An 11287-nucleotide genomic window follows, 5' to 3' on the forward strand; every position below is an offset into this window, starting at 1 on the left:
GGTACATAGTGGCTAACAGGCTGGAGGGCGGGGGCGTGGACAAGTCCGCAGCCCCTCCCAGCATGTACTGCCTCTGTTTCCTTCTGTTTCGACTTCACCATGTGGCTCAGCCTCACAGTACCTGGGCTCAGGGTGGGCAGACCTGCTCCTCCCGAGGCTCTGGGACCTCGACCTCCTGTGGACCTAGCCTGGTGATGCCCACGAGAGTGCCCATGCGGCTGCATGACACACGGACTCAGCACCGCTTACACCCCTCGATTGCGTGCAGATGTTGTCAGCTAAGTAAAGTAATGATCATTTTAAGTGTGCCCCTCTGACACTTCCACACCAAATTCATATATTGAAACCTAACTGGCTGGCCCCATAGTACAGCCATTAACCGCCATGCAGAGACACCACATGGCCGACTGTGGTTCAAATCCCAGCCCTTGCAGCCTGAAAAACGAGCTGGGTACATGTGCATACATGCCCCAAACCCTCCTGGACTTCCTCCATTTCAAAGAATTGGAGGGGAAAAGGTTGTGGTGTGACCACACCCCACTGGGGATGACTTTCTCTCTGTCTCTGTCTCTCTCTCTGACAAGTGCATGTGCCCTCTGGCAATAAGAAAAAAGTAGGAAAGAAGGAAGGAAGAAAAACATCTATGTTCAACATGGCGCTGTCTGGAGGTGGGCCCTGTGACAGGAGATCAGGCGTGTGGGCGGAGCCTCCTGAATGGGTTCAGTGTTCTTGTAAAAGGGGCCCCAGAGAGTACATCCCTTCCAGCATGGAAGGACACAGTAAGAAGATTCTGTCTAAACCACCAGATGCCCAGTGTGCTGGGGCCTTGATGTTGGACTTCCAGCCTCCAGAGCCGTGGGAAATAAATCTCTGTTGTTTAAAGCCACTCGCTCTGTGTATTGTAGCAGCCAAACCAAGACAAGCTCCTGCTCAGAAGAGCTGTGGGCAAATGTCCTAAGCCATGGGCAGGAACGGGTCCCACTAGACCCACGCCCAGGCTCGCCACAGGCCTCCCTGCCTGGCTTGCATGTCCGCCTGCATGAGCAGGAGGGTGATTTCTCATTTTCCCTCTCTGCCTCTCCCTAGATTTCTCCAGCAAGTGCAAAAGCCTAAAACAAAACCAACAGGAAGAAGACCGAGGTTCTTGAACACATGCCATCGCACGTAGGTAGACAAGTTGTCTAGAAGTTGCTAGGTGTTACCGGTGAGGTTCGTAAGGTTACCATTGCTGAGTCCAATTGCAATATCAAGGACTTTCAGATCTCGTGTTTTAAAAATGGTAAAACGAAGGAAATAAAAACAAGCTACCTAACAGTGAAGCCATTTGAAGCAAGTTTCTTCCTTGAAAAGATAAAGGACCTTCAAGATCTGCCTGGGCCATGAAATCCTGGCCTGGGGCCAGAAGGAAGCTCTTCCTCAGTCGCCTGGGTAGGGATAGGCTGCGGAAGTAGCAGAGCATCCATGGCTCTGGCTGTCAGCTTACACAAACCCTTAGAGGTTGGAGGAAGATTTAAGTAACGCCACCGACAAGGAAAAGCCACATTGACTCTGTACCTTCTGTGGCTCTGTGGCAGGTACCTTCCGGAGCTTCCTGATGGCTCAAGAGGTAAGCAGAAAACATCCCCCGAGGGACCAGCAGATGGCGTCATGGTGACGTCGCTGGACTCCCACAGAGTCAACAGAGATACAGTCCCAGACCCAGCGACTGAAACTCATGCCGAGTGCGTGTGCATGCGTGCCCTAAATCCTCGGAAGAGAACAGAGGAGACGGGATTGAGGAGTGGCCGTCCCCCCAGGGGGTGCGTTCTCACTTTCTGCCTCTGCCTCCTCAGTTAAGTGTATATGCCCTATAGCAAAAGTCTCGCTAAAAAAACGTCCCCTGGGAAAACCCACTGACCTAACGGGAGATAAATGAGAAAACAGAGTCCTTGGTTTGGAGGGAAAAAGGCACAATTTATTTAGTCAAGTTATTGTACAACATAGTCTTCATTGACAGTTGTCAGCTTAACACTTAATATACTTCAAAAAAGTCAACGATTACTTGCAAAATTATATATATTTTAATGTCTAGAAAATAGGTTGCATATATAAAGCAGGAAGATCCCTCACTCCGCAAGGGAAGATTCGATCGTTCTTGTGAAAGTTGCAGTTCTGTTATTTACAAACACCTTCAACGCATTCAGGATGGACATGGATTGACTCTCTGCTTGCTTATCCCTGTTAAATAACTGTACCAGTGCCTTACCTTCCAGTAACTTAAATGCCCTGTTTTCTTTTCAGCAAGTCACATTATGCTTTTTAAAAAAAAGCTATAAAAACGTACAAATAGCCCACATGTACAGATTGTCAAAAGATGTACAAATTACATTTAAAAAAATAACAACAACTGATTTGATAGTAAAATTGCATTTGTGACCGAGGTCAACTCGTTTATTTACTTTTAATTTTTTAATTATTTATTTTTAATACTGTGAGATATAGGAAAATAACTCTGCATAATTTATACAGTAAGTTGCCTTCTGATTGGTTGACCTTGGTCTGACGGTCTGACAAACGCACAGCGCTTGCGAATCTGAGTTTAGAAATCCCTCCAACTTTTCAAAGTTTTGGGATCCACTGTCATCATTTTAAACAACAACAACAACAACAACAACGACACAAATGAGTTATGTATTTCTCTCGCAGGAATGTCTGTATTGGCTCTAAGATCTCATAGCTCACATCTGGACTATTTCTAGAGCACTGCCAGCAGAGTGCATGCTGCCCGCCGAGGGGCCTGCGATGCCCTCTGCTCCTTAAACACACGTGCTCTTTCACTCGAATTCCAGTTGGGTGAAAACGTCACTGGCCTTTCAACCAGTGTTCCAGTTGCCAGCCACAGAGTTAGGTCCTTCTAAAATAGGGTCCCCAGCTTCTTGCCTCTTTTTCCCCTAAGTCTGAAACCAGGACGTGACCGGCCAAGCCTGTGCCTCTGATGTCCGGGCCCTACAATGGTGAGACCCCTGTGTTGATAAGAAACTGATTTGGTCACAGAAACACAAGGAGCATTTACCGCTTCTTTTTCAGAACCATGACATACCCTTTCCCGTAATCTGAACATCCCACTCGTGAAACGAGAGGAGGCGGAGACTGCAAACTGGCCCACGGATGATCTGTCTCTGGGTCAGGCAGTGGAAGCCAAAGTGACCCACAGAAAACAAACAACAGTCTTTAAAGAACAATACAAAGGTTCTGTCCAACTCGAACGAACATCCAGTTTTGTTCTCTTCGAGGCTGCGCGCCCTTCAGAGCCCAAGGAGTCCAGGAAGGCGAGGGGTGGGCTCTGGCTGGGCGCCCCGTGACTGAGCTAGTAGTAGCTGCCTAAGTGTGAAGGCACGTGGGTGTTGGGGTGGCGGGGGACGCTGGGGTTGGCGTAGACCCCACCAGGGGGCGAGGTCCAGTACTGGGACGCCGCTCCGAAGAAGCTGGAGGAGGTGACGGGCATGGAGGACGGGTGGGGAGGGACGAAGCCCACCTTCTGCTGGTGGGCGTGGTAGGAGGGCATGTAGGAGATCTCCGAGGGGTACTTGTACATGGCGGGCTCGGTGGGGTGCGGCTGCAGGGCCTGCGCGATGCCGTGGAAGTCGAACTTGTAGGCGTACCTCTTGCCGTGCACCTTGGTCATGATGTTCTTGTCGTAGTAGTAGCGCAGGGCCCGGCTCAGCTTGTCGTAGTTCATGTTGGGCTTGCTTTTCCGCTCGCCCCAGCGCCGGGCCACCTCGTCGGGGTCCGTCATCTTGAACTCCCCGTTGGTGCCCTCCCAGGTGATGCAGCTGGCGTTGGCGCTGTCGGACAGGAGCTCCAGCAGGAACTGCCACAGCTGGATCTGCCCGCTTCCTGCAGGACAGAGGGGACGGTCTCAGCCTGCGGGCCCGAGCCCGGCTCCCCGAAGGCCGGATGCTCGGACCCTTTGTCGGGACCCGTTCCCTTTGACATCCTGCCCCTCTTAGCGGTCTGCTGTCTGGCTGCCACTGAGGTGGCCATGGTGACCGAGTCAGTGCTGAAGACGTTTGCCCACAGTCGGGAAACCGGCCTGGGGGTACTGCTCGGCCCAGAACTGGGTGTATGACCGCAACATGCCACCCCTCCCCGGTCACCTTGCAGCAAGAATTCTGACTTTCTTCCGCAAAGGCCTGGATCGCTGTCTAATCTGCGTGTGGTGATGAGATTTCCCACAGGATAGCACCCCATCAGCACTGCAGAGTCAGGCTCATGAGAGGCTGCTGGGGTCACGGGAGGAGGCGAGCCCTGGGCTCTCGGCTTAGACCTGGGCACCTCCCTGGCAGAGCCAGCGCTTGGCCGTCAGCTCCAAGTTCTACAGAGAAGAATGGTGCAGAGAGGGAGCCAACAGAAGTGCTGGCGGGCTTCTTTCTTCTCTGGGCAGGCGTACTCAGCCACCAGACCTGGCGTGGGGGGCGTGGCTGACAGTACCTAGTGTCTGGGACAGGAAGATGGTGGCCTCACCACTGTCAAGGGCCCATAGCTCACAATCCTGGTGGCCAAGGCTTAGAAGAACTCACTTGAGAGTTATTTTTAATAATAAATCCTTGGCCCTGGAATTCGATAGAAAGTGGCCGAATATGGAAGATCTGTTGCTGAGTGGAGCAAGTCAGGCTATGAAAGAGAGACATTGTATGTCTCCACCTAACATATACAGACCGTCTGCCCTCTATGGTAGAGACTGAAAGAAGAAAGGACACAAAAGCACTAAAAATTGTTATGGGCACTAGAGACGAAGTGGAAGGAGAGTGTGGGAGGGGAAGAGTGCGGGAAAGGAAATTTGGGGGAAAATGGAGAGGTAAGATATTTGTGGGACACAGACATAGTTTGTTATCTGTTGATGAGGATGTGTTGTAGTATTCTCAACTGGACTGAGATGTGTATCAGGCTGGGTAAAGTCTCTTTATAATCTAAATGATGTATAGCGATTGAATGTATAAATAATAATAATAATAATTTGAAATACATTGTCAAATTCACTTTTTCTACAAAATGATAAGGATGCACTTTTTTAAAAAAATAAGGTCAAATAATTGTAACACTTTCTAAAATCATTACTAAAGCACTTTTGAAATACTCATGCACTTGTGCTTCCATGGGGGTGACTGGGAGCTTGTTGGAATGGCTTCTCTTTCCCAGCCTCTAGGGGACTTCAGTCTGTGCCGTGTGTCACTGCTAACCCTCACTGCAGGTGCCCGGTGCGAGCACACTTGTTTTCCAGAAGCATCTACAGCTGATGAATAGCACCACGCACTAGCCAGCCCTGACCTCTGTACACTGCAGAAACAGACGCTGGGCATTTCAGGGGAGGAAGCACGTGCTCCCCAGTCAGGTGTCCAGATTTAAGACAGAGGTCTTTGTGCGCTCATCAAGCTACGGAACATTCTGGAAAGAAAGTCTCGCTGGTCAAGGGAGACTCACCAGGGTTGGCTAGGCGACTGCTGGTTGGACCCAGGATTTGATATGGATCTAAGGAAACAGAAAAGGAGATTTGTTTCACCATGACTGAGGATATAAGAAGCATTGACAGTTACAAACCCCCGAGGGTCTGTGCGTGCATTTGGATGTCACGGGAAACTCTGATTGCAGAAAACATTACTGCTTTTACTTGCAGACCTCAACCACCTTGGTCCCGGTTAGTGCCTCGTCCCAGTAGTGAGGAAAACATGGAGTAGGAATGGCATCGTTTTTTCGTTTTTGGTGTCTAAAATATGCCCTGGCCACTCGCTGCCATTATCCAAAACGAACTCATGGAGCATTTGAAAGTGGTTGGCCAGCACTCAGACACGTGGTGACCGCTGGCAGGCCGGCTGGGCAGTGGCCTTCGGAGGGCTCACCATCACACTCTGAGTACTGGACATAGTACAAGCTCTGTCTTTCACATGCTCGGAGACCAAGCAGCCCGGGTTCTAGTCCCAGCTATGTTACAAACTAAGGAATTAGTTGGACACTGCGTACTGGTTTTCCCATCAGCAAAGTGAGTGTGCGGGCTACAGAGCTCCTGGCTTCCTCCAGTGTGACAGACCATGGTTTTAAGCCTAGTAGTGTGAATTCTAACTAGAATTGTATTTTAGCTATAAAATGACTATTCTTAAAATCTCAGCTTCCTTTAAACTTACGTGATTATTGACCCATGAAAACGTGAAATATTAGTCCAGGCGAGGTTTATGTTCTTTGTATCAGTTGTGGAAATCGTGGAAGAGCTAGATCTCTAATTGTCCACGCTGCCAGAAAATCCCATGGTCATCATTGCAATTTGAAGAAATATTAGTGAGAGTTTGGGGTTTCTGCTTGTCACCGTGATGGAACTTGAGGAGTCCCAGGGCCACTTGGTCTACCTGTCCTCACCCACGGCAGGCGATGTCTAACTGCTGCTGGGCTTCTGGAAAACTCTGACCTGACTTGCGCTTCACCGTCAGCAAGCTCTGTCTCACGCTGCCTGCTAAGTGTGGGGCAGCTCCCCCTCTGTCTTCGGTGAGACGGAGCGTTGCTAGCCCATGGCCAGCGGCTGGCACAGGGCTGACTCCAAGCCTTGCCGCGTGAAGTGGGCAGCGGGGAGCTGGGCGCGGGCACCGCAGTCTCCAGACACACAGAGGCCCTTCATGTGGGACAGGCGTGGGGAGGCTTCTCCACCGGGCAAGCTGGGGGATGAACCGTACAGAGAGGGGCGGGGCTCAGAGGGTGCAGTTGAGCCCAGCACGGGGTAAGTGGGAATATATTTATGATATTGAAATGGAAGTGCTTTGCCCTGGTATTTGGGCAGGGGCAAGTACACCTGGAGGGATCTTGATTCTCCAAGTTCCATTTCAAGAGTCCTCGAGGCTCTGGCTTTGAAAATCGAATGCCTATGGCGAAGGCAGGATGAGGTGTTTTGAAAATCAGGTGTGGTGAGGCACACGTGGCTTGGACGGGAACTTGGGGGTCTGGGGTTCTCTCTCTAATTCTCTCATTCCCCAGCTGCGTGGCTTTTGGCAGATCTCTTCCCTTCTCCTCCATTCTCCTCTCGGGATCTTGGGCACGCACGCACACGCGCCCAGCATGAGTTTTAAGCCACCGGGTCGGGGACACGAACCGCGGTCGACTACGTGGGAATCCAGCGACATAGCCATTACGCTAACTGCTGGTTCCCAGGATGAGGTGTTTTGAAAATCAGGTGTGGTGAGGCACACGTGGCTTGGACGGGAACTTGGGGGTCTGGGGTTCTCTCTCTAATTCTCTCATTCCCCAGCTGCGTGGCTTTTGGCAGATCTCTTTGGCTCTCCGGGCCTCAGTCTGTGTATTGCACACGCCGAGAAACTGCAGATGAAGTCTAAGTCGCCAGCGGGCCTCTCCCTGCCTGTAGGGCTCTTATTCCCAGATCTAGCAGAGCCAAGTACGAGTCTCGTAGGGAAAAGCAGCCATGGCAAGTGCTCCTCCATCGACCACCCCTGGGGAGCCCGCCGCTGTGCCACGGAGCGACAGGGAGATGGAAGACGGGGCCCCTCCTGCACAGTACCTGGCTGGGGCCGCTGCTCGGTGTTCTTGTTCATCGTCTGAGCTCCTCCGAGTGGGGGACCTGCAGCGAGAGGACAAGGACCATGACTGGGGGTATCACACACCCTCCACTCCTCCAGGTGCTTGCTGTGTTTCATGTGTCTTTCTAGAACCTTCTATGTGCCAGCCCTGTTCTTCATGCTGGACAAGCAGCGTGAGCACAGCTCCTGCAGGGCATGTGCATTTGTGAGGGAGACAACATGAGTGATGCTTTAGAAAGCAGACCAGGGGCCAGCTGGTGGCATGTGGTCAAGGCAACTGCACCCCAGATGCCTGACTGCCCAGTTCAGGTCCTGGACTTGGTAGCTTGAAAAACAGACCAGATAAATGTGTGTGTGCCCAAAAATCCCAAAAAAGAGAAACAGAGGAGGAGGGATGCGGAGTGGTCACCCCGGCAGTGCTCTCTCTCTCACTCTCTCTCTCTCTCTCTCTCGGGAGCACGTGTGCCCTCTAGCAAATTGAAGACAAAAACGGAAGACAGGAAAGCAATACTACAGCCTTCTGATGGCATCGGGCTGTGGATTTAGTTCCTAAATAGGAAACCAGGGAGGCTCTCCTGGAGCAGGTGCGTCAGAGCCCAGAGCACCTGCTTCCTATGCCCACTCCCCCCCGTACTGCGCACCCCCGCGGTCTCACTGCTCACACCCTCCCTGCCCCGTCACCGCTGCTTCTCCCTCTGTGGCCCACCTGGCCACTCGCATGTCAACAGCTTGGCCTGACTCGCTCGCGCCCTGCCGGCGTCCCACTGGCCCCATGCACTCTGTAGCTCGCAGTCCACGGGACTCCTCGCTGCCCAAGGGTTCAGGTGTCTTCCCAGCGTCCTCCACTGCCCCCTTCTCACCTGGGCAGGCTGCCTTCCTGCCTCATGCCCGCAGTTGCAGAACCCCGAGGTCCTCACCGATGGCCGGACCTGCCCCTGCAGCTGTCCCCCTGCCCCACCCCCGCTTCCAGGTCCTAACCCATCCCCCTTCCAGAGCGAGTTCCGATGGGACGAGGTCCACGAAGCCCTCTCGCCGCCACCCAGGTGAAAAGAAAGCGTCGGGTATGTGTGTCACTCCCGCCTGCTCACGGGGTCGGCCCACGCCCGACCCATCCTCGTGTTACAGAAACGAATTCCAGACACACGTTGTCGAAGGGTCCTGCTCGTGGGCCTGGTTCATTCTACTGCGCTTCCTCAGAGCTCTTCAGCCCCGCCCCATCTGTGGACGCCCTGTCTGGGTCAGGGGTCCTCGAGTGATCGCCCGCCTCGCTCAGTGGGGATGCTGGGCGGGCTCTGACAAGCCACCACCTCGCTACCTGGGGGATGAGTCCATGACTCTGACCCCACCCTCTCCTCAGGCCACCGTCCCTGGTCTGGTTTTCTCTGATTTTTTTTTTTTTTGAGAGATTTTTGCTATATAACATGTATCCTCATCGGACAGTCAGAAAGCAAAAAATCACACCCGAGGGGGCATGGCCATGCCACAGTCCCTCCTAGATTCTCCTCCCGAGATTTGGGCAGGCACACATACGTGCCCAGTGTTTCAAGCCACCAGGTCCAGGACTCCTAATGTGGTCGGTCATGTTGGAGTCAAGTGGCTTAACCGCCATGCCGCCGCCGGCCCCTCGTCTCAGTTCCTCATCTGATGGGGTAGGAGCATTGGCATGCCTGGGTCTGGACAGTGAGAGTGGCAGAGTCACGCAGGGTCGTTTTCTGGCCCTGAGCACCAGACTCCCCACTGCGACCTTTCCTTCAGACAGAACCTCATCCTAAGGAACCTTCAAACTCCAGAAGTCCTAACCCCACCACCGCAAAACAACCCGAGGGGTGAGGGGAGGTTCTACGCCGTCTTGCATGCTGTGGGTGGGACAGGCCCTCGCCTGGCCATGCGCTTTGCGTCTTTGCCATCTGCGTGGACGCAGTGGCTTACTGCCCTCAAGCCAACGCCCTCCCCGCCCCGCAAGGCCACAGGCCCTCACTTACTTTTGTTGAGGCCGGAGTTCATGCTGTTGCCCCAGGCTCCTCTCCTGACTGAGTCGTAAGACGGGTCTAAGGGAAAGGACAGACGGGATTAGGGTGGCTCACTCCAGAGGGCTGCAAGCAGGCGATCGCTCAGTGCTGGAGGAATGAACTTGAACTCAGCAGCAACTCTGGGAGCGTCACCACCCCAGAGCTGGGATGGGGTAGGGGAAGGAAAACGAACGCTCCATTTGGGGGGAGACTCCAGTCTCCTCTGGGAGCCGAGGGAGCAGCCAGCACCCAGCACCCAGCTGGAGATGGAGGGGGCTCCAGCCCCGGCCACTGTCTGTTGTGAGACCGCGCTGACTCGTGAGACCTCTCGGAGCCTTGATTTCCTTCACTACAGAAATAAAACGTGCAGTCTGTCTCAGCGGGGTTGTGACCCAACGAGACACTGTGAAGCGTCCACGCAGTCCTCCGTGAACACAGCTGCCACACAAAGGCCGTGTGCGTAGCTCCAGGGCAAAGTCCTTCGAGCAGACTGAAGGGACAGAAATGCTGGTGGGTGTCCTGGAAGGCCAAGACTGTCCCCAGGCCCAGACCCGTGACGCTCCTGGGGGCTGAGCTGTCAGTGCACTGCCAGGGACACAGCTCAGAGGCAGGAGCATGTCCCAGGCTCCCTTGGGTCTCTCTGGATTTTCTGTTGACAGAGGTGAGGGTGGAGCCCGATGGACACAGAGACGGGGGTGGGCAGAGCTGAGTCGGGGCCAGGGCCGGGAGGAGAAGGGCTCAATGAAATGACCACCTGAAAAGGCCAGAGGCCCACGTCACACGTCACGAGGGCATCCGAGGCGCCTGGATGGGGCAGCCTCACCTCCTTAAGAGTCCCCGTGCCTCCCTCCCTCCCGCACCTCCAAGGGCCTGGAGACTTCCCTCCTTTCCTGCCCTGGGGTGTGGGTTCCATGACACACGGAGCAGGAAGAGCAGAAGAGCTTGAGGACACCAAACATGTCCCTCAAAGTCTTTCCACAGACAACAAAGAAGCCAGAGAGCCCTCTGAACAAATGGGGCCCAGACCTCTCAGCTACAGGAGGGCAGGGTGAGACACGTGCCAGCCCCTGGCTGCGTCGGAGCCTCTGCCAATCAGAGCAGGACCCGGGACCACGGACTCGGCCCCTCGCCTGGTCCCACTGCTTCTGGCTAAGAAGCCAAAGACAGGGACATGTTTCTTGTGGAAAAACTCACGTGCAGACGCACATTCCTCCTGGCTCTGGAAAAGCCAGCTCAGTTTTAAAATTGCAGTCTTTAGCAATTGGCATGAAAAGAGAAACAAAGTGGAGGCGGGTGGGGAGTGGGGACGAGACGAGACAGCACCACTGCGTCCGTCGCCTGATTTGACTTATTTGTCTTCCTTTCCCAATTCCCCCTGTAACAAACCAAAGAAACGAGAAGAAGGGCTTCTGTGTGAGCGGGGCAGGGGCGTTTCCGGGAGGGCTGTGGGGTCTGCAGAGGCGTTCGGCCTTGGCATAAGCAGAGAGAAGTCTCAGCCAAGATTCTTCTCTGGGCTGGCTAGGTTGCCAGTAAATGTTCTAACTGAACATATTTATTATTGTTGTTCTGATTCAGCATAGTGAGCACAAGTGCACGAGAGAGAGAGAGAGAGAGAGAGAGGAGAGAGAGAAAGAGAGAGAGGAGAGAGAGGAGAGAGAGAGAGGAGAGAGAGAGAGAGGAGAGAGAGAGAGAGAGAGAGGGGAGAAAACACTCCCCACGGGGAGA

The 11287-nt window shown here is 53.6% G+C and overlaps 1 protein-coding gene across 1 annotated transcript in view; it reads right to left on the minus strand.

Moving 5' to 3' along the window:
• Positions 1-1932: 1932 nt before the first annotated feature.
• The window catches only part of FLI1 (Fli-1 proto-oncogene, ETS transcription factor), a gene marked incomplete in the record, with an annotated part of 82095 nt that continues 72740 nt past the window's right edge, over positions 1933-11287 (minus strand). Inside the window, 4 exon segments of the mRNA XM_027772699.1 lie at positions 1933-3876; positions 5461-5508; positions 7535-7594; positions 9536-9601. Coding sequence (XP_027628500.1) covers positions 3347-3876; positions 5461-5508; positions 7535-7594; positions 9536-9601 — 704 coding nt within the window.

The sequence above is a fragment of the Tupaia chinensis genome, unplaced genomic scaffold (assembly GCF_000334495.1).
Source record: "Tupaia chinensis unplaced genomic scaffold, TupChi_1.0 Scaffold000292_1, whole genome shotgun sequence".
In the NCBI taxonomy this organism is placed as follows: domain Eukaryota; kingdom Metazoa; phylum Chordata; class Mammalia; order Scandentia; family Tupaiidae; genus Tupaia; species Tupaia belangeri.